The sequence below is a fragment of the Prinia subflava genome, chromosome 12 (genome assembly GCF_021018805.1).
Source record: "Prinia subflava isolate CZ2003 ecotype Zambia chromosome 12, Cam_Psub_1.2, whole genome shotgun sequence".
Lineage (NCBI taxonomy): Eukaryota > Metazoa > Chordata > Aves > Passeriformes > Cisticolidae > Prinia > Prinia subflava.
In genome coordinates this window covers 7,688,130-7,715,173 of record NC_086258.1, presented here as the reverse complement: position 1 = coordinate 7,715,173, position 27,044 = coordinate 7,688,130, and the positions used below count along the sequence as shown (strand labels likewise).

General features: G+C 54.0%; 1 protein-coding gene across 1 annotated transcript; it reads left to right on the top strand.

Annotated features, from left to right (window-relative positions):
• Nucleotides 1–1,737: 1,737 nt before the first annotated feature.
• Nucleotides 1,738–26,820, top strand: SARDH (sarcosine dehydrogenase). Its single transcript, XM_063409559.1, has 22 exons — nucleotides 1,738–1,850; nucleotides 1,922–2,037; nucleotides 2,699–3,011; nucleotides 3,696–3,874; nucleotides 4,420–4,599; nucleotides 4,928–5,051; nucleotides 5,231–5,331; nucleotides 6,461–6,565; nucleotides 6,938–7,067; nucleotides 9,088–9,174; nucleotides 9,279–9,369; nucleotides 11,081–11,222; nucleotides 13,234–13,317; nucleotides 14,258–14,371; nucleotides 14,889–15,027; nucleotides 16,029–16,142; nucleotides 18,141–18,288; nucleotides 18,938–19,031; nucleotides 23,023–23,185; nucleotides 24,497–24,665; nucleotides 25,383–25,518; nucleotides 26,405–26,820. The coding sequence occupies exons 3-22, from the start codon at nucleotides 2,705–2,707 to the stop codon at nucleotides 26,528–26,530; spliced, it is 2,733 nt and encodes a 910-aa protein (XP_063265629.1). The 5' UTR covers nucleotides 1,738–1,850; nucleotides 1,922–2,037; nucleotides 2,699–2,704; the 3' UTR covers nucleotides 26,531–26,820.
• The last annotated feature ends 224 nt before the right edge of the window (nucleotides 26,821–27,044 follow it).

Genomic DNA, 27,044 nt, shown 5'->3' with positions numbered 1-27,044 from the left:
AATTCCAGGCACGGCCAGCACAGCTGGCTCCAGCCCTGCGCAGCGCCTGGCCTGTCCCAGGACGAGGGACACACACCAGGCACGGGGTCCTATTTATTATTCTGATTTTTCCCCCAGCAGGAACAGCTGCTGACAAAAAGCCCATGAGCCGGGCTCTGAGCAAACACAGAATGGGGGTGGCTGCGTTTGCTGGCTGCCCTCTGCCAGCTCCTGCTCCTGTCACAGGGTGACAGCCACCTGCCCTGGCCACCTCCCTCTGCCCCTCTGGGGGTGAGCTCACCCAGCCCGGGGCATCCCAAAACTGCCGTGCCATCAGGGTGGGGAAACTGAGGCAGGGGGTGACCAAGAGGGGAGCTCAGAACAGCTCTGCCCAGCAGGATCGGTGGGATCTGGGTGTTTTTTGTTCAGATGCTGGTGGTGTTTCCCAAGCCCGGACTGAGGCTGTGGGGCAGAGCTGAGCCCGCAGCTCTGATGAGGGCGAGGATTGGGGTGGCAGAGGCGATGCTGACAGTCTGCAGCACGCCTGGCTGCCTCAGCCCTGCATTAACCACGATTTCTGTGACCTAGAAAACTCCAGCTGGCGCCTGAGCCACTGCGCTGCTTTATTTTAGAATTAACCTAAGAATGATAAGGGGAGACTGAACTGTGTAGGCTGCCCCCACACTGGACTGGACACCCCCCAAAAATAACCCCCCTCATTCCTGCTCTGGAATCACACCAGGGCTCAGAGGGGCTGCAGGAGCTGCCACTTCCCCCCTGTCCACCCTGAGCTTGGTGAAGGGCTCAGGCTGCTGGAGTGGACTTGGGCTTGTATTGTTCTAGGTCTGGTCTAACCCAAAGGTCATATTTATAATTTGGAAATGGTTCTGGCCTGTCAAACACAAACACCCCACTGCAAACAGGAGTTTAGACTTGTTTGCAGCTCTGTGGTTATTCTGAGCAATTTAGTCCGTGGAGAAGCCTGCAGGAATTGGGGCTCTCTCTGTAAAACTGAGAAGCAGGTTTTGTCTTTGGGAGAAGGAGGGGAAATGCTGCTGGAGACAGGGGATAAAGCTGGAATAAGTTAACCCCTTGGGTGCTGTTCAAACCCTTCCCTAAGTGGGGGAGTTTGGACTCACACTGGGTACCACAGGGGGTCCAGCAGGGTTTGGGCACTGAGGAGCAGAAAATGGGCACTTCCACTTAAGCTGGATGCCTAAAGCCCCCCAAAAACCATCCCATGGCTGCTCAGAGCTCTGCAGGGGTGGGTGATGCTGCCTGGGGGATCATGATGCTGCTGGGACCCCAATCCCTCCCAACCACCAGCCAAACCCTGACTCCACCCCGACTTCTGCTTCTCTGAGATACCAGCATGAGGCCCTTCAGCAGAAACTCTGTGTCCTGCCCAAACAGGCCCTAATTCCAGGGCTGAGCCCCGAGCTGAAGCAACAACAAACCTTCAGGTTTAGAGATCTAAATCAAACCCTTATTTTTCTACCCAACTCCAATTTAATGTAATTTTATTTTTTTTCTGGTGTTGCCACCTTCACTTTGAGCTCTGGGGTCTGGCTTAGGAGAGGTGTAAATTGATTTTAACTCTGTTCTTTGACTGGAGCCGCTGGGAGCTGCAGCAGGAGGGTCAGATGGTGCCTTTCCTCACCGTGTTTGCTCTCTGGCATCCAGCTGACAGCTCCAGCCAGCCCGGGAGGCTGCGAGTCCCCCTGGCCCCAGCTGGGCTGTTTGTTCTCTGCTGGGCACCGAGCCGGGGAAAAAAAGCAGCGTTTTCCTCCCTGTTTTGAATTTCTCTGCTCTGCCGGGCTTTTTGTCTTGCTTGGGAAGCAGCAGAGCCACGAGGAGGGGGCACAAGGGAGGTGAGTTCCTCTTTTCTGTCCGCTCAGGCTGGCTCCACTCGCCTCCAAGTGCTGGTTAATATTTTTTGCAGCAGGGGCCAAGGGGACGGAAGAGGAGGAGGAGGAGGAGGAGGAGGAGAGCATCAGAGGAAGGCAGGGGCCCCACGACATCCCGGCAGGGAAAGCCAGCCCGGAGTGAGCCTTGCTGGTGAGTGGTGCCCGGTGGGAATGTGTCGTGGGTGGTCACAGCATTCCCGAGTGGGAGTCTGAGGCTTGGAGGGACACTGGGGGGACACTGGGGGGACACTGGGGGGACAGCGGGTGCTCTGGTGGCCACGTGGCAGCGAGCAGGGGGTCTCAGTGGGGTGAGCCCCAGGGCAGACCCTGCTCACGGCCTGTGGGTGGGCAGGGGGGGCTGTGTTGGCCCCACCACCCCCCTCATGTGCCCCCAAAATCTTGTTCCAGGGGGAAATCCCGAGCTGTGTCCCCAGCCAGGACCTGCACGGGGGGTTCAGTGTCCACGGGCAGGATCTGTCCCCGTTTCTCCCCCAGCTGCCATTGCCCCACCCGCTGATAGGGAGCAAACCTGGCACCTTCTCTGTTCAAACAGCTCCCGAATCCCAGCGGGGAGGATAAAGTGGTTTATTGAGGCATGAGCGAGCAGGGGCTGCCGTGCTCTGGGAACTCCCAAGCCCCCTTTCTAGGGATGCCCCTCTGGAGGGTGTTTGGGAGCTCCAAACACACAACTGGGATCCCATTTCCCTGCTGGAAAGGGACCCCAGCACCCCCCAGGGATGTGCTCGCTCAGCATCCAGGGATGGGCGGTGAGCTGAGCACAGGGACCAGCGAGGGCATTTGGGGATCCGCAGGTGGAGATGTCCCACACGAGCCGTGCCTGGCGGGCAGCCGCCCACCTTCCAGCGCCCTGGAGGAGCCCCCGGCCCTTCAGCAGCGCCTCGGGCCCCACGGCCAAGAAGAGCGTCCCGTACCAGAAGACACTGCAGGAGGAAGGAGCAGGGAGCGAGCCCAGCCGGGCCCCGCCGGCCTCGGCGCAGGTGGTGGTGGTGGGCGGGGGCAGCCTGGGCTGCCAGACCACCTATCACCTGGCCAAAATGGGGCTGGGTGGCGTGGTGCTGCTGGAGAGGGACCGCCTGACCTCGGGCACCACCTGGCACACGGCGGGTGAGCGGCGGGGCGCGGGAGGGATGCCCGAGGGATGCCCGAGGGATGCCCGAGGGATGCTCGAGGGATGCTCGGGGTTCGGGATGTGCTGCTGTCCCTGGGGTGGATCACTGGACAGGCTGCGCTGGATGGTTTTAGCTGTAAATTCTGAGAATTTCTGGTTTTCCTTCTGCTATAAATTTTTTTAAGTCCCCCAAATTCCTTTTCTTTTTCTTTTTTTTTTTTTTTCCCAAGATTTATGTGGCTGCGGGGAAAAGGAACTCCTTTATTTCTAGAGTTTTCCCCTCCTTTTTAAAGCCACTTTTCTTTGGCAGGGCGGCAGAGCCATGTAAGCTTTTTTCTTTTATTTTTTTTATACCACTTTTGGGGTCCATCCCCTGCATAACCCTTTCCCCCTGTAGTAGTTTCACGTTTGCTGATTTTAACTTTTCCTGGGTAACTGGAGCCGCTTCCTTTTTGGTGGAACTTCCCCTCTGAGTCTTCTAATTCAAGCCCCGTTAATTCAACACCCGAAAAGAGCAGAAACCGATGCTTTGTAGGATTCCCACAAATCCACGAGATGGAGCACGAGCCCCGCAGGGTGACACGGGACACTCGCTGGGGACCTGGGGACCCCCCTGCCCAGCTCTGCGGGTGACAAGGAGGTGACAGCGCCTCTGTGCCACCCCACGCGTGTCCCCCCAGGTCTCCTGTGGCAGCTGCGCCCCAGCGATGTGGAAGTGGAGCTGCTGGCGCACACCAGGGATGTGGTCAGCCGGGACCTGCCGGCAGAGACGGGGCTGCACACGGGCTGGGTGGAGAACGGCGGGCTCTTCATCGCCTCCAACAAGCAGCGCCTGGATGAGTACAAGAGGCTCATGTCGGTAGGGAGGAGCAGGGTGGGCTGCAGGAGGGGGTGTTCTTGTGAAGCTTTCACGTCTCTGAATGTCCCACCCCGCTCTGCCTTCCCGCCTGGAGAGCAGCGAGGAGGATCGGGGAAGGATCCTTCTAGGGAAGCCTCCTGACTCGCATAAGGCAGCCAAAATCTGTCAAACTCCTGCAAAGTTGGCAAAATTAACACCAGCCTTGGATTTTTGAAGCGTTAAAATAGCGGTAGAATCGTTTTCCCCATTGTGCACCATCAAGCTGCACGGGCAGCTTGAATTTGAAAACAGGGCCATATTCCCTGGAATCTGAGCATCACCTCATGCTGGATTTAGAGTTTGGGAGCTAAACATGTCCTGGGATTCTCCTAAATGGAGATTAGCTAAACATGTCCTGGGATTCTCCTAAATGGAGATTAGCTAAACATGTCCTGGGATTCTCCTAAACAGTCCTGGGATTCTCCTCCTCCTTCTCCTTCAGCAGCAAGTGATGAGCAAAGCTTTTGTCCCTTGCCTGAGCTGGGTGTTTTCCTGTCCCTTGGCAGCTGGGGAAGGTGTACGGTGTGGAGTCGCACGTGCTGACCCCGTCCCAGACCAAGGACCTGTACCCTCTGATGAACGTTGATGACCTGTATGGCACCCTGTACGTCCCCAAGGATGGCACCATGGACCCCGCTGGCACCTGCTCAACCCTTGCCAGAGCAGCAACTGCCAGAGGCGCCACGGTAGTTCCTAATTAGTAATTTACTCATTAATGCCCGTTGGTTTCACCCTCTGCCTTCCTCAGTTTCTCCTTTCCCACTGGGGCAGGGCTGTTCCTGCAGGTTTGGGTCTCTCCCAAGAAGGGTGATGTCCTCTTGGTTGGGTCACAGTGACAATGAGATCCAGGGGAAATAGAGGGTGGAAAAAAGACCCTTAGGAGCAAAACAAGGCACTCAGGACACTGCTTAGGTTCACTTTTTCCAGATTTGGGAGCTGCATGTCAGGTGAGGGGGGCTGTCCCCCTGCCCTGGTGACCCTGCTGTGACTCTGCCACCCTTCCTCTGCCACCAGATCATCGAGAACTGCCCGGTCACAGGCATCCAGGTGAGGACTGATGATTTTGGGGTGAAGAGGGTGCATGCAGTGGAGACAGCCCACGGGACCATCCAGACTCCCTGCGTGGTGAACTGTGCAGGTACGGAGGGCGCAGGGGAAGGCGTGGGGTGGGGGCAGCAGCCACAGCTCACTGGTGGCTTTGCTCCCGTGAGGAGGAAAGCCTGCAGCAGCCCTTGTCCCTTGCGTGGCTGTCCCCTGCAGCCCTCTGGGGCTGTGGGGCACGGAGAGGAGCTCAGCACGGGGTTGTTGTCTCTGCAGGGGTGTGGGCACGGGCACTGGGCCGGCTGGCGGGCGTGCACGTGCCGCTGGTGGGGATGCACCACGCCTACGTGGTGACCGAGCGCATCGAGGGCATCCAGGTCAGTCCTGCGCTGCTGCAGCTCGGCCCCTCTGCCCTGGGGGACAGGGCAGGACAGGCACAGAGAGCCCTGCCCCTTCCAGGGCAGCCCCAGATCTGTGGGACCTCCTCGTTCCTGCCAGGTCAGGCTTTGCTCTCAGGGGAGCGCGCACCCTTGGCAGGGCTGTCAGACCACCCTGGACAGAGCCACATTTAATATTTAATGAGGTTACAACTGGCAGGATAATTATTTTTTTCCTCAGGCTCTCTGTGCCTGGTGTCTGCTAGCAGCACTCATAACGATCCCAGACCCTTTCTGAGCCAGCCCCAGCCCTGGCAGGCAGAGGTGCAGCTCTCCAAGCGTTTCTAAACTGCCCCATAAATCTGCTCCTGCCATCTGGCTGCGGAGAGCTGCTCAGGAGTTGAAGGAGGCTTCATTCTCTCAGGCCCCAGCGCTCTGAGGGTGACACATTGATTTGTTTCCATCCTGCTGACACAGGCTGTGCCTGACCTTTCAGCCCGGGGTGCCTCGTTGTAAGAAGTGCCGTGTCCCATGGTCACATTTCTGTCCCGGTAATTCCTCTGTGCCGTACGCAGCAGGAAAGGCTTCAGAGAGGAGGCTGCAGCTTGCAGACCTCGGTGCCTCCTGTTCAATCCACTTAATTCCACTTGTCAACACGGGTTGCAGCAGGCCCTACACCGATTCTTCAGTGTTATCTAAACGTTTCCCCATCCATTATTCACGAGAACAAATCCCCCATTCTTCATGCACCGCTGCCTGCGCGTCGAGCTGCTGCTGCCGCATCCTCCTGCGGGGGTGGGTGGCAGAGGAGTGATGATTCCTGAGCTAGGATCAACCACAGGGGCTGCTCCCCGTCCCCAGGGCACCCCTGGGTGCTGCTCAGGTGTCTGTGTGAGCTGCTCTGCCCGTGGTTTGGGCTGCTTAGCCAGAGCTGAGCTGGGTGCTTTCCTCTTGGGGCAATGGAGGCACCCAAATTTCACTGCTGAGGGAGCACCCCTGGTGTCCCATCCTTGACAGGCCCCTGCTGCAGGTGCCCACCCCGTGCCCTGGACCTCGCTGGGTGCCCTAGGGGTGTCCCCAGGGCTCTTGGCCTCCCCTGACCCCTGCACTCCCCCTCCCCGTTTTTCAGAACATGCCAAACGTTCGTGATCACGACGCCTCGGTCTATCTCCGTCTCCAAGGCGATGCCCTTTCCGTGGGTGGATATGAGTCAAACCCCATCTTCTGGGAGGAGGTGAGTGGAGCAGGGAGGTTTTCTGGGGGAACAAGGCAGGTTTCCAGGGAAGCCACCTCGGAGGAGTGAGCGTTCTGCAGGTACCAACCTCTGGTGGCTGGTGGGGAGAGCAGAGGGGAGCATCTCCCCTTTGGGGCTGTCTGTGGCACAGATATGCAGTGCAGAGGCAACAGGAGAGCCACAAGCAGCTGTGCCCATCCCTCCATCCTCAATTCAGAGTTCAGGTTTGTCTGGGTTGTTCAAGAAAACCCCAAAATGCCAGAGATTCAATGCAGCTTCGATTTATCTTCTCCGAGGCTGCCAAAGATGAGAAGGTCTCACACCATCAGCCATCCTCTGTTCTGTGTTCTGATTCCTGTTTATCACCTTTAGATATCTGAAAAATTTGCTTTTGGCCTCTTTGACCTGGACTGGGATGTTTTCACGCAACACATTGAAGGTGCTGTCAACAGAGTGCCAGTTCTGGAGAAAACAGGAATTAAATCCACAGTCTGCGGGCCAGGTAACGTGGTGGCACTGTGGTGACATTGTGGTGGCACCTTGGTGGCACTGTGGTGGCTGGGTTTCTCAGAAGATCTTGCAAAGGGAATCTTTATAACCTGGGGAGAAGAAATCTCTGAATGCAGAGGAAGTGCTGCTGGTCTGGCTGCAGTGGTGGCATCTGCCAAGGGGTGGCATTCCAGGCCTAGCCTGGGTGGAGAAATGGAATCACACATTCAGAGACTCAGAGAATGATTTGGCTTGGAAGGGATCTTCAAAGATTATCAAATTCCAGCTCCACTGCCGTGGGCAGGGACACCTTCCACTAGCCCAGGTTGTTCCAAACCCTGTCCAACCTCACCTTGAACACCTCCAGGGATGGGGCAGCCACAGCTTCTCTGGGCACCCCCTGCCAAGAGCTCCCCATCCTTGTTGTAAATAACTTCTAATTTCCTATAATCTTATAGATTTCTTACCATCTCCATTGTCCCTCTTTCAGTTTAAAACCATTTTCCTGGGGAGCTGATTGCCTTGGTCCACTCTGGGAGTGAGTGGATTTCCAGCTGATGTTGTGGCCGCTGGACTGGAAAATTAAGAGGCAGATGTTTTTAAGCAGTGGCTGTTATTTTACCAAGCGTTATCTTCTATAATTATTTTTACTACTTGCTCCTGGTCTAGTGACGTTAGATTTACCCAGATTTACATCCCAGGCAGTCTGGTGTGGAGTTAAAGCCATCCCTGCAGTGCCAGCTGGAGGTGGTGCCAGACACTGAGCCCAAGCCTTCCACATGGGGTTTGGCCTTAAAATCCACTGTGCACTAAAAAAATCACCTGTAGTAAAAGCCCTTTTTGCTGAGGCACTTAAAGGGAAATTCTTTGGGTTGTATGAGGGAAAGTAGGGCACATCTCATGCTCTGCAGCAGATCAAACATGACTTGTAAGAGGTGGAGACCTTGGCCCTGGGTCCAGTGGTTTGATTACACTGCGGGGTGAGCAGAGCAGAACTGGCTGCTGGTAGATCAATGTCTCCTCTTTGTAGTACAATAATGTCATTTTCCAAGGCTCAGCTCTCCTCCTTTTCTCCTCCTTGATTGAAACCAGCAGCCTGTGGCAGCTGAGTCACGCTGGGCTGAAGCAAATGGCCAAGGCTTTGTCCCCTCTGCCGTGGTCACTGTGCCAAGGTCCCTGGAGCCCTCAGCAGCTGTCCCAGGGCAAAGTCAGCCGTGCTGGCAGGGGAGGTGTTTGGCTGTTGCTCCATTAACTCCCTGAGTTTGTAGCCTGGAATATCTGTGCAGGGATATTGGCACGTGAGGAGCTGCTCTGGTGACAGTGGAAATATTCTGGCTCTGCTCCTGCCTTCTCTGGAGGAGATCAGGGGAAGCAAACTGGGCATTGCTGAGTGGGGAAAGACTACAATGAAATCAGTTTCTCCTCTCTCCTTTTACATGGATGGATGGATGGATAAACAACCATCAAACAGAGAGGAGGACTGCACACCTCTGTCAGGGGCTTTGCTGTCCTCCCTGGTGGGGATTTGTAGAGGGATTTCCAGAGCTGATGGCCCTGTGGGATAACACTGGCAGCAGGAGGGATTATGAGCACAGGAGAGACGTCTCCAACCTTCCCTCAGCTGAACCAAGTGGCTCAAAATTGTGGAATTTCCCAGCAGGAATTGATGAAGGTGGAACACACTGTCAGGAAATAGGGCCCAGATATTAAAGTGGCAAAAAACAGATCAGTGCAGCCCCCTTGACTGGAGGATTGGGAAGGAAAAAAGAGCCCTCACAGTGCCTCATGCACCTCCTCTTGGGAAATTCGTTTTGCTTCCCAAATTTTCAGTCTACCTCCAAAAACCTGTGCTGGGAAGTGCTTGGTGTTGGTCCAGTTCTGTTGACCACTCTGGGAGCAGGACGAGGTCAGCACGGGAGGATGCAGGAAACCTGTTTGTAGAGTGTGTGACATGTCCCCAAGGTGTGTGATGTGTCCCCAAGGTGTGTGGCCCCCCTGTCCTGGCCTGGCTGGCACATCCCCTCTCTTTTCAGAGTCATTCACAGCCGACCACAAACCCCTGATGGGAGAAGCTCCGGAGGTCCGAGGGTTCTTCCTGGGCTGTGGCTTCAACAGCGCCGGTAAGAGAGACCTGGAGGGGTCCCACCCTGCTGGCATCGGATCCCAGGTGGGTCCTGGCTGTGCTTGGCCTCCTGGCCTCACCTGCCTCCCCCCTGCTCCCCAGGGATGATGCTGGGAGGAGGCTGTGGCAGGGAATTGGCTCACTGGATCATCCACGGCCGGCCGGAGAAGGACATGTACGGCTACGACATCAGGTGAGTGCCCCAGCTCCCTTCACGGGCATCCCTCCCCTCTGTTGCTCCTTGGGGATGCTCTCAAGGCAGGGCTGGCATCAGGGATGGGTGTCCAGGCAGAGCCTGTGTCCCTCCGAGGAGCTGGAATCAATTACACGCAGTTTAATGAGTGTGCACGTGGGGTTTATCTCATTTCCCTCATTCCACTCCCACACAAACAGCTCCCACCAGGCACAGGGAGATCAGGGTGATGGGGAAGGACGGGGTAATTACGTTTGGGTTTTGTTGTTCAATTAGTGCCGTGCCTAATCCTCTAAGTTAATAATGGGGGGGATGATTTCAACAGCACAAAGATTGGCTCGGCCCCCCTCTGCAGCACCACCCGGGCTGGGAGCTGTGACTGTGCAGATGTTGGCTCAGTAATTGCTTTTGACTGGCTTGATTGTCTTTGATTGGGTTTGGGCTTTCTTACGGGGCTGTAGTGACAGCAACCACCTTGTCGGGGACAAAGCTTTGAAAATCTCACGTTGCTTTAGTGGCCAAGCTGGTAAATGCCACGTTGGCTTGGGCTGTGGGAGTGAAGGGCTGCAGAGATCAGGGGAGATGCCTGCAGATGCCCCTTCCACCAGCTGGGCTGGGGATGGGCATGCAGAGATGGAGAAATCCCAGGCTGGGCACTGGGTTGGCACCAGCACAGCCCCCCTGACCTGCACCAAGAGACCCCAGCCCTGCTCAGAGCAGCCAGGGCTTTTCCACCCAAACATGTCCCATGTGCCCTGTCATCAAGCTGTCAGTCCCATTCCTTCCTTTGGCTGACAATTACCCAGCTCCTCTTTAAATAACTCCCTTTTCTGCACATTTCAATATTTATCCTCTCAGAACATTTGCTTGTAAATATTTCATCTGGCAGCTGTTGCCCGCTCGCTGCTGTCAAAAATTCAGCTCGTTGGTGAAGGGGCTGAGGCTGCTGGGGCAGCCAGGGGTGCTGGTGACATGCCATGTGTCACCTCCTGCCAGCAGAAGAGGCAGCTGCCCTCACAGCTCTGGAGAGCATCACTTGTATTCCTTGAAGGGCTCAGCCCTGCCTCTCCTCTGCACACAGGGAGGAGGGAAGCTCAAAGCAGCATTTTAAAAGTCCCTAGAAATGGCTTTTTTTTTTTTTCATTTTCCCTTTCTCCAGCCCTGGGAAAGGTGCCACTTGTGCCCAAGGCTGCTCCCTGTGAGTTGCAGGTCTCTGGGATAAACAACCTGACCGTGGGCTGAGCTGGCACATTCCTTCAAGGAGATTTTCTGTCTGAAAGATGAAAGTACCTCAAATGAATTGAAAATAAATTTGGGGTTTATTTATATTTCAGCCTGGGGAGAATTGGGTAAAAAATATAAGGAATGTCCAGGGCTCATTCCTTCATCAGGGCTGTGTGGTCCCATGTTAAAGTGAGGCAGAATTAACCTCAAGTTTCATGTTTTTTCTATTTCCCCTCCTCAGCAGGGCTGTTTCTGCTCCCAGTTGCCCTGGGGTGGGGCTGGGGGCTCAGTGGGGGCTGCAGTCCCATGGTCAGCACCGTGGCAGGGCCAGCACCCAACCCTGCTCGGCTCCTCTGCTCCTACCCACGAACCTGGAGCAGGGAGAGCAATTTTACACCAGCAGCTGCATCCACACCCGGCTCTGGGTGAGAAGACTGTGAGCTGATGGACTCATCCAGATGTTGCCATCTCCCTCCCTGCCTTCCAGGAGGTTCCACCACTCCCTGACCGACAACAACCGCTGGATCCGGGAGCGCAGCCACGAGTCCTACGCCAAGAACTACTCCGTGGTCTTCCCCCACGATGAGCCCCTGGCAGGGCGCAATGTGAGGAAGGACCCCCTGCACGAGGTGAGGACAGGGCCAGGGCTGGTCCTCACAGCAGCAAAAAGAGCTCACGAGGGGTGGCTGCAGCTGTGTTGCTCCCCAAAACCTCTGCGCTCCCATCCATCCATCCCGGGGAGGTCCCTGCCAGATTCATTTCACATTCACCAATTCCCGTTTCCCAAAATTAGTGTAGTTTCAATGTCTCTTAGAATTATTTACTCTTTTTCTGCGTGAGATGGGACTAAGAGGGAAGCAAAGCAGGTTCAAACCTTAAAGGTATAAAGACAGGTTTATTAACCAAGCTACAAGAAAGAAAAAATTAACAAAAATCAGAATGAAACCTTCAAAACACTTCTCCTCCCCCCATACAACTGTTCACTTTCCCACTGACAACACAGAGACAAAACTCATTGTGAGGGTTCTGGGGCCATGGGGAGTTTAGTGGTAGAAGCCTGAGCATTCCCATGATATTCAACTCAGCAGATATAGATTGAGAGCCTGGTGATGATCACTGGTCAAGGAGAGAGAGGAGAGCTCCAAGGCTGAGTTCATACCATGATATTCAACTCAGCAGATATAGATTGAGAGCCTGGTGATGATCACTGAGCAAGGGAAGAGAGGAGGGCTCCAAGGCTGAGTTCATCCCATGATATTTAACTCAGCAGACACGGATTGAGAACCTGGTGATGATCACTGAGCAAGGGAAAAGGGGAGAGCTCTGAGGCTGAGTTTATCCCATGATATTCAACTCAGCAGATATGGATTGAGAGCCTGGTGATGATCACTGAGCAAGGTAAAAGGGGAGAGCTCCGAGGCTGAGTTCATCCCAGGGGCAGCTGAGAGGGCTGAGGATGCTGAACGCTCACAGGAATCTCCTGCCCTGCTCACCGTGTCCTGATCACAGTTTAGCAGCAGTTTCTCCCCAAAATGACCTCTCTCAGTGTGGAGTGAGGCTGGGCCATAAGGAGAGGTGTGTGAAGAGGGCTGTTCCTCTGTGGAGATGGTTTTGCCAGCACCCCCTAAGTGGTTTTGCTCCCTGGAGCCACCAGCCAGGGCTCCCTCCTGCTCCAGCCCCTTCTCCACACCAACACCCATCGGTGAACACTCCCAAGAGGCAGCACTTGAGAGAAAAACCCCAATTCCCAGCATTTTGCTGCACCAGCAGCTCAGAACCCCCCAAATTCCTTGAGACACTCATCGTGACTCAGCACCAGAGCCTCATCCCACCGCCAGCCCCACAAAGCCACATTTCCCAAGCCCATTCCTGCTTCTCTCTGATTGACACCACACCATTCCTCTTCCAACTGGAGGCCAGAGGCTCAAGCAGTAAAACAGACACCCCTGCCCGCCAGCCCCCGGTGTTTGGTTGACAGCTCAGTTGTTTTCTGTCACTGAGGATGCAATTTATTTTTTAATAGCACGTCTAATAAGCGATGCCCACTTGACTGACAGGCTGGTATTTATACATGCAGCTCCAGAACATGTGCTGTGTTTTATAAATAGGCACTGAGTGATTTCTGAGATGTTCAACAAAATCTATTCTTTTCTGAGCTGAGGCTCCAAACAAAAATGTCTTAATGGATCCCTAATTAATTACGTGCAGAGAGATTTTCCTGAGAGCACAGAGGAGGGATGAGAAGGTTGTAGTATAAATATTAAATGTTGTTATATAATTACTCTGTAAACATGGTGGGGAACCTTGCTCTCTGCATGTAGCATCTCTTGGGTGGTAATTTGGGCACCCTAGTGCAGGTTTTGGTGGGGTGCACAGCTGGGCTGCAGCTCTCTGCCCCCTGACCACCCTTGAGGAAAACATCCTGCCTGAGGGGGACAAAAATCAGGCAATTCTTAGGTCTGGCACTGTTTTAAATACAAACTGCAGGGCTGATTTTGGCTTTGATAGCCAAAGCCAAGGGGTCACAAGTCTGGTCTTCAGCCCACATCTGCACCCGAGGAGAGCAGCCTGAGTGCTGCTCAAAAAGCTGTGAAAGGGCTTTTTTAAAAAAAGCTGTTTGTTCCCATTTCTTCTGTGTAGGAGCTGCTGCGACAGGGCTGTGTTTTCCAGGAGAGGCACGGCTGGGAGAGACCCGGCTGGTTCAGCCCTGGGGGAGCAGCCCCGGTAAGAACACCGGGGATTTTGGGGGGTCCTCAGCCTGCAGAGAACAGCTGTGGCAGGACCCATCACCATGGGCAGGGACGGGTGGGGATCCATCACAGAGGGCAGGGATTGTGGGGGGGGACCCCTCACCATGACAGGGATGCTGAGGTGGGGACACATCACTATGGGCAGGGAGGTTGGGATGAGGATCAGTCCCTGAGGGGTGGATGGTATGGGCATTCATCACTGAGAGCAGGATGCTGGAGTGAGGATCCATCCCAGAGGGCAGGGAGTTTGGGGTGGGGACCCATCCCTGAGGGCAGGGATTTTGGGGTGGGGACCCCTCACCATGACAGGGATGCTAAGGTGGGCACACATCACTGTGGGCAGGGGTGTTGTGGTGAGGATCCACCCCCATGGGCAGGGAGTTTGGGGTGAGGATCCATCCCCATAGGCAGAGATTTTGGGGTTGGAACCCATCACTGAAGGCAGGGATTTTGGGATGAGGATTCATCAGTGAGAGCAGGATGTTGGAATGGGGATCTATCACTGAGGGCAGGGATGTTATGTGAGGATCCATCCCTGAGGGCAGCGATATTGGGGTGAGGATTCATCCCCATGGGCAGGGATGTTGGAATGAGTATCCATCCCCATGGGCAGGGATTTTGGGGTGAGGATCCATCCATGAGAGCAGGGATTTTGGGGTGAGGATTCATCCCCATGGGCAGGGATTTTGGGGTGGGAACCCATCCCTGAGGGCAGGGATGTTGTGGTGAGGATCCATCCCCACAGACTGGGATACCGGGGTGGGAACCCATCCCTGTAGCTAACCCTGTGTGCCAGGGTGGGCACCCACCACCACAGCCATCTTTCCAGGAGTGGGATGAAGGTGACAAGGAGTCCTTTAGCTTCGGCCTCACATCCTTTTCCTCCCTGTCCCGTGCTCCCACGGCTCCCCCAGGTCCTGGACTATGATTACTACGGCGCCTACGGCCACCAGCGCCACAGGGACTACACCTACAACCGCCTGCTGGGGGATGAGTACACCTTCGACTTCCCCCCTCACCACGACGTCGTGAGTGGGGCTGGCAGCCCCCCCTGCCCTGCCAAAACTCCCAGGGGACCAGGGGACTTGGAGGCAGCAGGAGCTGCACCCCATCGCTGCTTTTGGGGGAGCTGGTGATGCTCGGAGGGAGGGGAAGCTCCAAAAACAGCAAAAAATATCCCAAAAATATTAAGAGAAATGTGTAGTCCGTGCTCACCTCAGGGGAGAGGCCATGGGAATCATGCTGCTGCTTTCCTAAAGCGTTGAGACCGGCTTGTGGGGGAAAAATTCAATTTGATAAAATTTGGGTGTTATTAATGATAATTGTCACTGAGTTAGTGAGGAGAGGAATGGGATCAAGCACTCGGGGTGGCCTGTCAGGCTCCCTCCTGTAAATATCTACTTTTCCAGGAGCATTTTGAAGCCTTTCAAGGCACCAGGCGAGTGCCCTGGTATCATTCCCGTTACGTAAATGGTTTAATTTGTGTTTCCCTTTGTGGGCTGAGAGCACGGCTCAGCCTCAGCGCCGTGTTTGCTTTAATTGCAGATCAAGAAGGAATGTCTGACGTGCAGGAACGCCCTGGCTCTCTTCGACATGTCTTATTTTGGGAAATTCTACCTGGTGGGACCCGAAGCCACCAAAGCAGCCGACTGGCTGTTCAGTGCTGATGTGAGCAAAGCTCCAGGTACAGGCTCAGCTCCTCGTTCTGCCGGGGAAATCTCACCCCAAAACAGCCCAGGGGGACCCAGACTGGTTTTTCCTTTCAAAGCTGCCCTCGCAGAGGGTGTGGGAGATGCTGCTCTCCCTTGATTCTGCCTCATTTACACAGCGCTCGGAGCCTGGGGATGGAGGAGGGAGGTTTCCCTCTGCCTCCAGCTGTGGCTCACATCTGGAGGTGCGATGGTGCCCTGGCCAGCTGTGGGTTGTTGTCCCCTTTTCCGAGGCTGGGAAGGGGCTTGTGGCATTTCCAAGGAGGCAAGTCCAGCTCCTCACACGGGAAAGGGAAAAAAGCGTCGCTCCTTTCCCTTGCTGGTGCTGGCACATCCAGGATTTTTGGATTTTCTGATCCCCCGGCTTGGGAATTTTCACGTGAGCCAAGCTACACCCACAGCAAGGATTTTCTCAATTTTGCAGTCTCTCTTCAGAGCAGCGAGAGGTTTTGCTGTTTCATGCTATTCTTTTTTTATGCTTGTGGGCATTTTAAATCAATAGTTCTCCCTGCTTTTCTCTCAGGAGATTTTTTCCCAGACCAGCTGGGGGTGGGGCCGTTTGGGTTTGCTTTTTCCAGAGGGATCCATTCGAAGGTTTCCTCCCAAATTTGCCCTGAACAAGGACAGTGGGGCAGGGCAAAGCCAGGCGGGTGATTTAATGATAGGGACACATTTTAAATGATGGGGACAATTTTTAAATGATGGGGACATATTTTAAATGATGGGGACACATTTTTAACGATGGGGACACATTTTAAATGATGAGGACACATTTTTAGTGATGGGGACATTTTAAATGATGGGGACACATTTTTAACGATGGGGACATTTTAAATGACGGGGATACATTTTTAACGATGGGGACACATTTTTTAACGATGGGGACACATTTTTTAACGATGGGGACACATTTTCCCGCTGCCCAGCCGCCTCTGCCGGGGCTGGCTGATGGGCAGCGGTGCCCGTGTCCCCGCAGGCTCCACCGTGTACACCTGCATGCTGAACCGGCAGGGCGGCGTGGAGAGCGACCTGACCGTCAGCAGGATCAGCCCCGGGGCCCCGGGCTCCCCCCTGGCCCCCGCGTTTGAAGGTAAAACCCTGAGCTCGGGGATGCTGGAGAGGGGAGCTCTGGCTGTGCTCAGCCTCCCGCAGTTTATTATTAGTGAATTATTATATTTTTATTTTATTTTTATTTTTTATTATTTTAATATAATTATTTTATTTATTATTATTTTCTTTATTATTATTTTGTTTGTTATTATTTTATTTATTATTATTTCTATTTATTTTATGTTATATTATTCTCAATTTTCTATAAAGTATTTATAATATTTTAGTTATTTTAATTTTATACTTATTTTTAATCATAGTTTATTTTTATTATTTTATATTTATAATATTTTATATTATTTTACGGTTTATAAAATATTTATAATATGTTATATTATTTTACTTACTATTTATTATTTATTTTTATTTATTTTTATTATTTATTATTAGTGACTTCCCAGGCTTTCCCACTGCCTTTTCAGCCTTGTCGATGCACACAAAGACATTTCATTAATAAGGGACTCAGTTCTTCATCCAGGAAAAGCCAATTCTTTATTCACATAACTCATTTTTATACAGTTTTCACAGACCCTGTGTGCAGTAGTTATCTTGCCACTTAATTCATTGGTCAAAAGGCATTTTTTGTGTACCTAAGACTCTCTTTTACTCAAGTGTTTACCCTTTTCCTTTGTGGATTCTCATGGGACAGATCTATTGCTTATGCAGGTGCAAACTTCCTTTTCTTACTGGAATAAGTTGTTGTGTTAACTGACTTTTCACTCCTTTGATTCTTTCTTCTGGGAACTCACAGGCTGGCTGGTAATCTATCAGAGCAAGGCCTGAATTTGTAAGATATTTATAAGATCTCTGCCTGTTTGTGACACAAAGACTTTTCCAGTCCTGGGCAGGTTTGTTCCAGCCCCTCCTCCCTCCCTGCGCTGGAGGGGCTGCAGGCACAGGGCTGATTGCATTTTCCTGATGCAGCCTAATGGCTTTGTCCACCTCCGTCCCTGTGTCCCTGTAACCCGATTATGGCCCTGTCCCCAGGCCCTGCGCTGTTATTTGTTCGCCTCTGACCTCTGTCCCAGTCCTTATCAGCTGCAATTAAAGGGGATTGAAAGGCAGCAGAGCAGCCTTGGGGGCAGAAATGGCATTAGGAGGAGGATGCTGAGCCAGGCTCTGGCCAAGCACTGGTGCCACAGGGCCCTGTCCCCACGCTGTGTCACCTGTCACCTTCAGGGACAACCTCACTGTGCTCATCCCAGCAGCGTGGGGTGCCAGGGATTTTTTCCCTGCCTTGTGGGAGAATCCTTCTTCCCTCCTGTCTGGGACACTGGCACGGGAAGCGGGGTGGGAAGTGGCTGGCAGAGCTGCAGCATTTGTCGGGTGCTGGAGGAGTTTGATCACAGCAAAGTCTATTTTTCCAATTACAGTAGGTGGCTGCACTTATTATCATTGTGACAGAATACCACAGAGCAATTTCGTAGTGGCAGGAAAGACAGAGGGAAGATTGATTACATATTAATCAGCTCTCAAACCCCATCCCTGGCGATTTTTCCACCCAGGATTACTGAGGAGGTGAAATTCCTCCTTGCATACGGCACAGTTCCCACACTGGTTATGGGCTGGGCACTGGAGCATTCCCTGCTCCCACCTGGAGCTCACAGCTCCCTCCACACTTGAGCTCTGTTCTGTACCGGGACAGAGGTGCAGATGCTTTTCCTGTTGGTCTCAAGGAGTGTTTTTCCTGTGATGCTCACACACACTTTCACTGTTAAAGGTCATTTAGTTTTCACTTTTTGTGAGGCTCACACAAAAATCAGAGCCCCAAAGCCTTTCCTAATCCCACTGCTCCTTAACCCCCCATTTTTTGGCAGTCCTCACCTGGGGCTGTGCGAGCTGGAGAGGCTCAGGGCTGCACTGAGGCTCTGCAGAGCAGGACCAGCCCAGCCCTGCCCCGAGAGGCTGCCCGGGGTGGGGGAACAAACAAAGGCTGCCCGGGGTGGGGGAACAAAGGCAGCCCGGGGCTGTGTTCCAGGGGACGGCTACTACCTGGCCATCGGCGGGGCTGTGGCTCAGCACAACTGGTCCCACATCACCACCGTGCTGCAGGACATGAAATTCCAGTGCAAACTCCTCGACTGCTCCGAGGAGCTGGGCATGATGAGCATCCAGGGCCCTCTGAGGTGAGAGGTGTGGGGCCCCTGCCGGCAAACCTGACTGGGGAGAGCGGGAGGGAGGGAGGGAGGGATGCAGGAGTGGAAGGAGGGATGGAAGAAGGGATGCAGGGAAGGAGGGAGGGATGCAGGGATGGAAGGAGGGACGCAGGGATGGAAGGAGGGACGCAGGGATGGAAGAAGGGATGCAGGGATGGAAGAAGGGATGCAGGGAGGCAGGGATGGAAGGAGGGACGCAGGGATGGAAGAAGGGATGCAGGGATGGAAGAAGGGATGCAGGGATGGAAGAAGGGATGCAGGGATGCAGGGATGGAAGGAGGGATGCAGGGATGGGAGGAGAGATGCAGGGATAAAAGGAGAGATGCAGAGGTGGAAGGAGGGATGCAGGGGTAGAGGGAGCTTTGCCTCAGGTGCAGGTGCCCCTGTTGGGCAGGGACAGGTGTGAGCCCCATGATAAGCACTGGTCTGGCTGGGGTACCATTCCATTTCCCATGGAACTGCAATTTCTTCCAAGGCTGCACATCAGCCCCCTCAGCTCCTCTTTGGAGTGAGCAGTCTGTCTCGCCAGCAAGACAAGGGAACAAGTTTTGGGGATCACCCTGAGGGCAGGCTGGCAACTGAGTGCCCTCACTGTGCCCACCTTGCTGTTTCCCCCCAGCCGTGTTGTCCTCCAAGAAGTGCTCGACACCGACCTCAGCAACGAGGCCTTCCCCTTCTCCACACACAAAATCACCACAGCTGCAGGATGCCAGGTAGGAGGGGGCTGCTCTCTGAGCTGCCCAGGGAGCTCTGGGCACCCACCAGCCAAGCATGGAATCCCAGACTGGTTTGGGACATGAAAGCTCATTTTGTTCCACCCCCTGCCATGGGCAGGGACACCTTCCACTGTCCCAGGTTGCTCCAAGCCCTGTCCAACCTGGTCTGGAACACTTCCAGGGATGGGGCAGCCACAGCTGCTCTGGGCAAACTCTGCCGTCTCCCTCTGTTAGGAATGCGTCTGCCTCCACTTTATTGCAGAGAGGTTCTGTTGTGGTTTTTGTAGGAAAAGACCAAAATGCAGAATGAGAAAAGGGTGTTTCCCTCCCTGCCTGCCTGCCAGGTACCACCCTGCTCTCCCAGCCCTCCCAGGGGTGTCACACACTGAGCCTGGGGAGGGGACAGGGTGACTCCTGGCTTTGTAGTGATGCTGGGGGAATGAGAGATGCCTCCGTGGATTAGGGTGATGGGATCTACCTGACACCCCGGACATTTTCCATTCCCCCTCCTCATAAAAAAATGGGGACAACTGAATGCAAAGCTTGTCAGGGACTGGGCAGCCTCTGTGTTTGATCACAGGAGAAGCCTGACAGCCCTAAGCTCCCTGTACAGGCACAGATCATCCTGCTTCTGCCCAGCCTTCAGGGCTCACACATGCCCTGAAGCTGTTGATTGAGCCTGCTTGAAACACCCTAAATGGCAGAGTCGGTGGCCATGAAATGTCATTTTTTCCCAAAGGAGAAATGTCCTGGGAAAACCTGCTGCTGGCAAGCTTGGATAGCTTTTGCAAGGGAAACTCTGGTTTCCTAGAGAGGTTTATCCCATGTGATGGTTGCAAAATGGATTCTATGGTTGCAAAAACACTTTGGAGGGAGGTGGAATTTGTACCCTGTCCTTTCCATGGGAAGCCTGGGCAGGCCATGATCCCAGAGCATGCCCAGGACTCGCTCTGGCTCCCAGGCTGGTGCCTGGTGGGGGATGAAGGAGGTGAAGGTGGAGCAGTAAATCTCATAAAAGGCAGCAGGAGAGCCAGGAGCTGCAGCAGGCTGGATGTGAAGGAAATTGGGTTAAGCCACGTGCGGCCACTTTTCATTCAGAATTAAAGTGGCTTTAATTCAGCTGCAGCTGCCTGCTGAAGGGATTGCTGCTAAATCAAATTACAGCATCTTGATTTGTGAGCAAGAGCCTGGCCAGGCCTTAAGGTGGTTTAACTAAGGGACAGGTTTTGCCCAAGCCAGAATTATCTCCAAACCATTGCCATCAATGCACCCTGGCCTTTGGGTGCCCAAAAACTCAACCCACAGCAAGTTCAAAGTCCCTTGGAGGAGAAGCAGGGCCTGGGGGACTTCAAAGCCAACCCGCTGCTGCAGCTTGTCCAAAGTGCTGGATTTTAGTCTCCATTAATCCTCCCCGCAGCCTCCCTTGTCAGCCTGTAAGGGACTGATATCATCTTGTAATAATCTGCTTATCCCCTGGGAAAGGTGTGGAAATGTTCCTGTCTCCGTGGCTGTGATGGGTTTATTTGCATTTCACTTCAAGTTTGTTATAAATAATCTGGTCCTTCGAGGAAGATAGAGCTGGCAGAAGTTTTGTGGATTCTTTGGAGTGTCAATTCCCTGATGGACAGAGAAAAGCTCTCCTGCCTGAGGGCTGTGGGCTGGGAGGGAACTCCCTGCCTGCTGCCAGGGCCACCCTTCAGGAGGTCTCCTTTGTCCCACTGGACAATGAGCACCAGGGACCCCATCCCACGCTGGAATTAGAGTGGGAGGATTTCTCAAGGCAGCAGGCTGAAGCCTGGGCTGATATTATCACCTTCCAGGGGGATTAAACTGAACCCAGCATCTTTAAAAAGTTATCACTGAGATTTTCCTGCATTAACTCGGTAGTTGAACAAAATCAGCTGGAGTCAAAGGAGAGTTCCAGCAGAGTTAATGACTCTGGAAATTATGGACTGGTTTGTGAGTTTATATATAGAGTCTCTCATTGTATGGAACAGCAGAGAAAGGTCCCCCTTTGAATCTCGCTGCTGGAGACAGGGGGAAATTCAGGTTTTCATTCTCTACAATACCTAGAATGCTTTTGAATTGCTGCACAAATGCCCAGGAATTGATGCTATTTCACAGCTCCAGCTGAAAGATCTGTTCCCATGGGAATCCAGCAGAGCTGCTGGGTCCAGCCCTCAGCATTTCCCCTCCATGGTGGGATGTGAATCCTGCCTGGGCTTCAAACACACGGGAGCAACCCCAATCCCTCCTGTGCTGAGCTGATCACTGGAACCCCAATTTTCCAGGGTTACCTGCGTTCTGTGGGGCACTGCTCTTGCTGGGATGCCCATTCCCCTGGAGCACTGGTGGTTTGAGAGGAAGTTTCTCCCAGGAGTAACTTGCTCTCGATTGTAAAGAGCACTTTAGCTGCAGTCACAGACGGGGTTAATGAGCCGGGAAGTTGCCTGTCAATCCCCGGAGCATCTCCTGCCCAAATGAAGATGGAAGCTGGCTCGCAGCAGCCTCATCTCTGTCTGTTCCCTAATTAGATGACACCTTTGTGTAGAGGGAAAGGCTTCTCTGAGCCCCCTGTGCCCATGCTCCTGGGGAAGGGATTGCCAGCCTTAGTGCCTGCGGGGCTGTGCCCGGGACCAGGGCAGGGCTGGCTCCTGGCATGGCTCAACATGAATTCCCCATCCTCATTCCTCCTCCCCACTCCTATTGCAGAGGTTAAGGCTTTTTGCAAGCTGTACTCTGCCTGACAACTTGATTTTTGTGATTTTTGTGCTTTGGGACTAAAAAATGGATTTGGGTTGGCAGCCGTGCCCTCTGGTCACGCTGGCAGCACAGAGCCCAGGCAGCCCTTGGGCACTTGTGCCTGCTTTGGGCAGCAGCTGCTGGTGTCTGTTTGCATTCGTCCCTGGGGTTAGAGAGCACAGCTGGCACTGGCTCTGCTTGGAGTAAGAGCCCAGCAAATGGCAAAATTCAGCTCCTGCCCCAAGCACACCCAGAGCCAGCATGGCCAGACCAGCCCCAAGGCCACCAGAACCAGCCTGGAGTGTGATCTGAGCTGGAAACAGCTTTGTTAACAGGACAGATCACAATCCAGAGCAAAATTCCAGAGCTAATCTCTCTCCCAAAGCAAGCTCAGAGTTTGGATGTGTATCCGAAGGGATGAACCAGAGGGGGTTTGTGGGGGAGGAAGTGGAGAAATGCAATGGGATGAATCAGAGGGAAAGGCAGCTCGGACTCCAGGGAAGGTGTCTGAGCTGGGCTGGTCCCAGCTGGCCTGGAAGGCTTTGGGAATGGAGGCTGTTCCAGAGGGACACCAGGAGGGTGCAGGCAGGGCTGCCTGGGGGAGAAGCTGGTGGAGCACAGGCAGGGCAGTCTGTTCCCTGGGACTGCAGCCAGGCTCCATCCCCGGGAATGAGGCTTCTCTGGAGGAGCACCGAGTCCCCTGTGCCCATCTGCTCATTCCTCCTTGGAGCTGCTTGCCTTTGGTGTGGAGCTGATGTGACAGCACAGCTTGGGGACACAACCTCCGTGGGGAAACCCGAGCATCTCCTGGTGGGAGTGGGGCGTGGGTCAGGACACCGGGGTCAGCCCCTGCCCTGGAGCCTCTGGGTGCCTCTGCTGCGGGAGCACTGTCCAAGAGGGAACATCCCTGTGGGAAGGACAGCAGGACAGTCCTGCTGGGGACCAGCTTCCCTGTCTCAGCGGAGCAGCAGAGGGAGACAAAAGCTCGGCTGGAGCTGGAGCATCAATCCCACCCCAGCCCTGCAATCCACGGCCAGAGCAGCATCCACCTCTGCCCCCTGGCACTGAGGTGCCAGGCTCAGGCTGCCCAGAGATGAGAAATTCACTCTGACCCTGTCCTTGTGTGAGAAAGGAGAGCACACAACAAGGTTCCCGGGCAGAGCTGGCTTTTCCCCTGCCGTGGGAGTGCGTGGCCTCTCCCAGGCCTTTCCCTCACCCAGGGGTGTTTGTCCTCTCGCCCCTGCAGGTCCGTGCCATGCGGTTGTCCTTCGTGGGCGAGATGGGCTGGGAGCTGCACGTGCCCAGGGCTGACTGTGTCAAGGTTTACCGGGCGGTGATGCAGGCGGGAGCCCGGCACGGCATCGCCAACGCCGGCTACAGAGCCATCGACAGCCTCAGCATCGAGAAAGGTCCCTGCTCTCCTTTCAGCTGCTCTCTCTGCTTCTCCTCCAGCAGGGGAGACCAGGGCGAGCTCCCTGAGTTCCCCAGGGACAGAGAAAGGTGGAGGGGTTGAGCCTTTAGAGAAACGAAAATACATTAATACATAAATATGAACAAGAAGTTTAGTTTTATCTAAGTATACTCTGAGTGCCTGAACAATCAGTCAGCCAGCACAGGGCCCAGAGTCCTGAGGCCTGACAAGCAAGCTTTAGACATAACAAAAAAAAAGTAGAACATCTCAGTACTAGACAGAGCAGGTACAATTTTTACGTGAATGAGATAGAACCTTTTGCTTTAATAGATATGGTATAAGATAGAGCATTTTACCTTAATAGATATAGTATAAGATAGAGCTTTTTACCTTAATAGATATGGTATATGATAGAGCTTTTAATGTTAATAGATACAGTATAAGATAGAGCTTTTTATGTTAATAGATATGGTATAAGATAGAGCTCTTTACCTTAATAGATATGCTATATGCTTAGGTTTTGATACCTAACATCCTTCGTAGTTTTTAGTAGTTTCACATCATTTCAAAATTAGGTTTAGGTTCGTGTAGAAAGAATGTTTCAGAATTGTGTTCTTAGTTGATTGGCTAACCTATAAATAGGATATGAATATGCATTTATGGTTGATGGATTAAAGCCCCTGTTTTTGGGGCAATGGCATCGATTCATTGATTTCTTGATTGACCTTCTATCATCTACAACAAGAGAGAAGGGCTTCAGGGTGACTGGAGGAGTGGCAGGGTCTCAGAATGCTGAGAATTCCCTGTGTGGGCTCCTCTTGAGGGTGTTTTATCCAGGGAATGAAGGGCAGTGGGTACCGGGGGGCAGGGGTGGTGTTGTCCTGGCGCTGTGGCAGGGATCAGAGGGTGACTCCTGCTTGCTCCTGGTGCTGTGGCAGGGATCAGAGGGTGACCCCTGCTCACTCCTGGCGCTGTGGCAGGGATCAGAGGGTGACCCCTGCTTGCTCCTGGTGCTGTGGCAGGGATCAGAGGGTGACCCCTGCTTGCTCCTGGCGCTGTGGCAGGGATCAGAGGGTGACCCCTGCTTGCTCCTGGCATTGTGGCAGGGATCAGAGGGTGACTCCTGCTTGCTCCTGGCGCTGTGGCAGGGATCAGAGGGTGACCCCTGCTTGTTCCTGGCGCTGTGGCAGGGATCAGAGGGTGGCCCCTGCTTGCTCCTGGCATTGTGGGCAGGGATCAGAGGGTGACTCCTGCTTGCTCCTGGCGCTGTGGCAGGGATCAGAGGGTGACCCCTGCTTTCTCCCTGCAGGGTACAGGCACTGGCACGCAGACCTGCGCCCCGATGACACCCCGCTGGAAGCAGGCCTGGCCTTCACCTGCAAGCTGAAATCCAGCATCCCCTTCCTGGGCCGGGAGGCCGTGGAGGCTCAGAAAGCCAAGGGCATCTTCCGCCGCCTGGTGTGCTTCACCACAGAGGAGTGAGTGCTACTGCTGGGACAACCCTCCAGCCAGCCCACCCAGCCCTGTGCACACACACGCACACCTGGGTGCATGTGAGGCTCGGCTGCCAGCCAGCTCGGCTGTTTTCCACGCTCTAATTCCATCTCTAATTTAAATCCCCCGGCGAATTCCCTGTTGGGTGTTTAGTGGGAGCTGCGAGCGGTGTGAGGGGGTTGTTGATCTTGTTTCACCCGGAGCAGAGGGAGCTTTGGCACACTGGGCTGCAGGGATTTGGGGTTTGGCACGGAGAGGTGAATGAGCCTGTGGGCAGTGGCAGCTCTGGCACGTGGGCTGGGGTCAAAATTAGACACAAATATAAAGATGCTTGACTCCAGCAGTTAGAAGATATCAGAAGGTTTTATCACAATTCCTTTCAGCCTTTTTTATAGCCTGCTGCCCTAAAAAAGGCACATTATTGGTCCATTGGATGGACACCTCTCTCCATTGGTTCAGTAACACGAACAGCATCTGGGACAGAGGTTGTTATGGGGAAGGAATATTGTTTATGTTATGGGGAGAACAGCCACCCACACAAAGTTGCCTGGGAAAGGAGAAACTGCCAAAAAGTCTCCGCTGGGAAAGCCAGCACTTGTCAGGCTTCAGAAAATGGGGTCCACAGGCTGGCCTGGGGCAGAGCCAGCCCCCCGTGGCCTGTGGAGGGGCTGTGCTGGGGCAGCTGTGCCCTTGCCTTGCAGGAAGGTGCCCATGTTCGGCCTGGAGGCGGTCTGGAGGGACGGGAAGGTGGTCGGCCACATCCGCCGGGCAGATTTTGGCTTTGCCATCGACAGAACCATCGCCTACGGCTACATCCGTGACCCTGCAGGGGGCCCGGTGAGTGCAGCCCCCGCCGTGGCTGTGCCTCCCTCCCTGCGGGGACACAGACCCACGGCTGTCACCCGGGCTGGGAGAGGGGACAGCACCTCCCTGGTGTGCCCTGTGCAGGCTGGAGAGTGAGGGATGTCACGGCTCGGTGACAAAGGCAATGTCACCCACTGGCACTGTGTGAGGTCCATGCTCAAGTGCTGCCTCGGGTGTTAATTGCAACCAAATATTTAATTGCAGCAGATAATTAGTTAATGTTGTAGACAGCAATGACCAATAGGAGCAGGCTCTTAATTAACCGTGGGAAACTCCTGGGTAATCACCCAGGTGCCCTCATTAAGAGCAGGCTGTGGGGACAGAGGTTTGGTGACACCTCCAGGGACCCTGCCTGTGCCAGCCAAGAGCTGGGTGTGTGCTGTGGTTGCTGCTCTTGCTTGCCTTGGCTTTTCCTCCTGCATCCCTGCAAGAGTCCCAAGGCAAGTGGGCCAGTTGGCCCTGGGAACTCCCTTTTCTCCCAGTGATGTTTTTCCTTCTCCTTCTCTTTCTCCTTCCTCTTCCCCTTCCTTTCCCTCTTCTTTTCCCTTTTCCCTTTTCCTTTTTTTCCTTCCCCCTCTCCTTTCCTTCCCCCTTTCCTTTTCCCTTTTTTCTTTCCATCTATCCCTCCACAGGGTAAAAAAAGAAACCTAAAATTTTGAAACACTGATTTTTTAAATTATTTTTTATTTTTTTAAACAGGGTGCTTTTACCAGTCTCTTCCTCCTTTCCTCACATCCTCTCGGGGTGGCAGAGCCGGGTTTTATGCAGAGCAGATGTGTGGGGCGGGAGGGGGCTTGCCCAGGGATGGGGCTGGGATTCTGGCACCCTACAGGGGTTTTTCCATGGCTCTGCCTCGCAGGTTTCCTTGGATTTTGTGAAGAGTGGCAGCTACGAGCTGGAGCGGATGGGAGTGACCTTCCCGGCCCGAGCTCACACCAAGTCCCCGTTCGACCCCGACAACAAACGCGTGAAGGGCTTTTACTGAGCGGGGAGGGAAGAGGAGCTGCCGGCTGAATTCCCGGCCCACCTGGCCCCGAGGGCTCCGGGCTCAGCTGCAGGAGCCGGGCCAGCGCCTGGAACTCTCAACTCAGTGTGGGTCGAATTACAGGGCAGAGGAGGAAGAGATCCCAAAAAAAGTCCCACGACTCTGATGCTCTGTTTGCCAAGTGAAGCGGTGCCACTGCAGCAATAATTCTTTTCCATGGGTTAATTGGCCTGCAAACAGTGTTTGGTCTCACTGCATATGGAGTGGTTTCAATTTTTGACTTTGCTGGACACTCTTTCCCCCCAAATGTAGTTTCACGCTGCCTGGAAATGAATTTTTTTTTTTAAACTAATTCTGCTGGAGCCTCCAAACCTGCCATCCCTCTGGTCCCTTGCTGCACGTGTCCCCACTCCCATGGGTGTCACCTCATCCTGGCTGTGCCCTGGGGACCCTGCTGGGGTGGGGGCTGTGGAGGGAAGGGGCAGGAGCGCAGGGTCAGGCTGTGGGTTCCTCT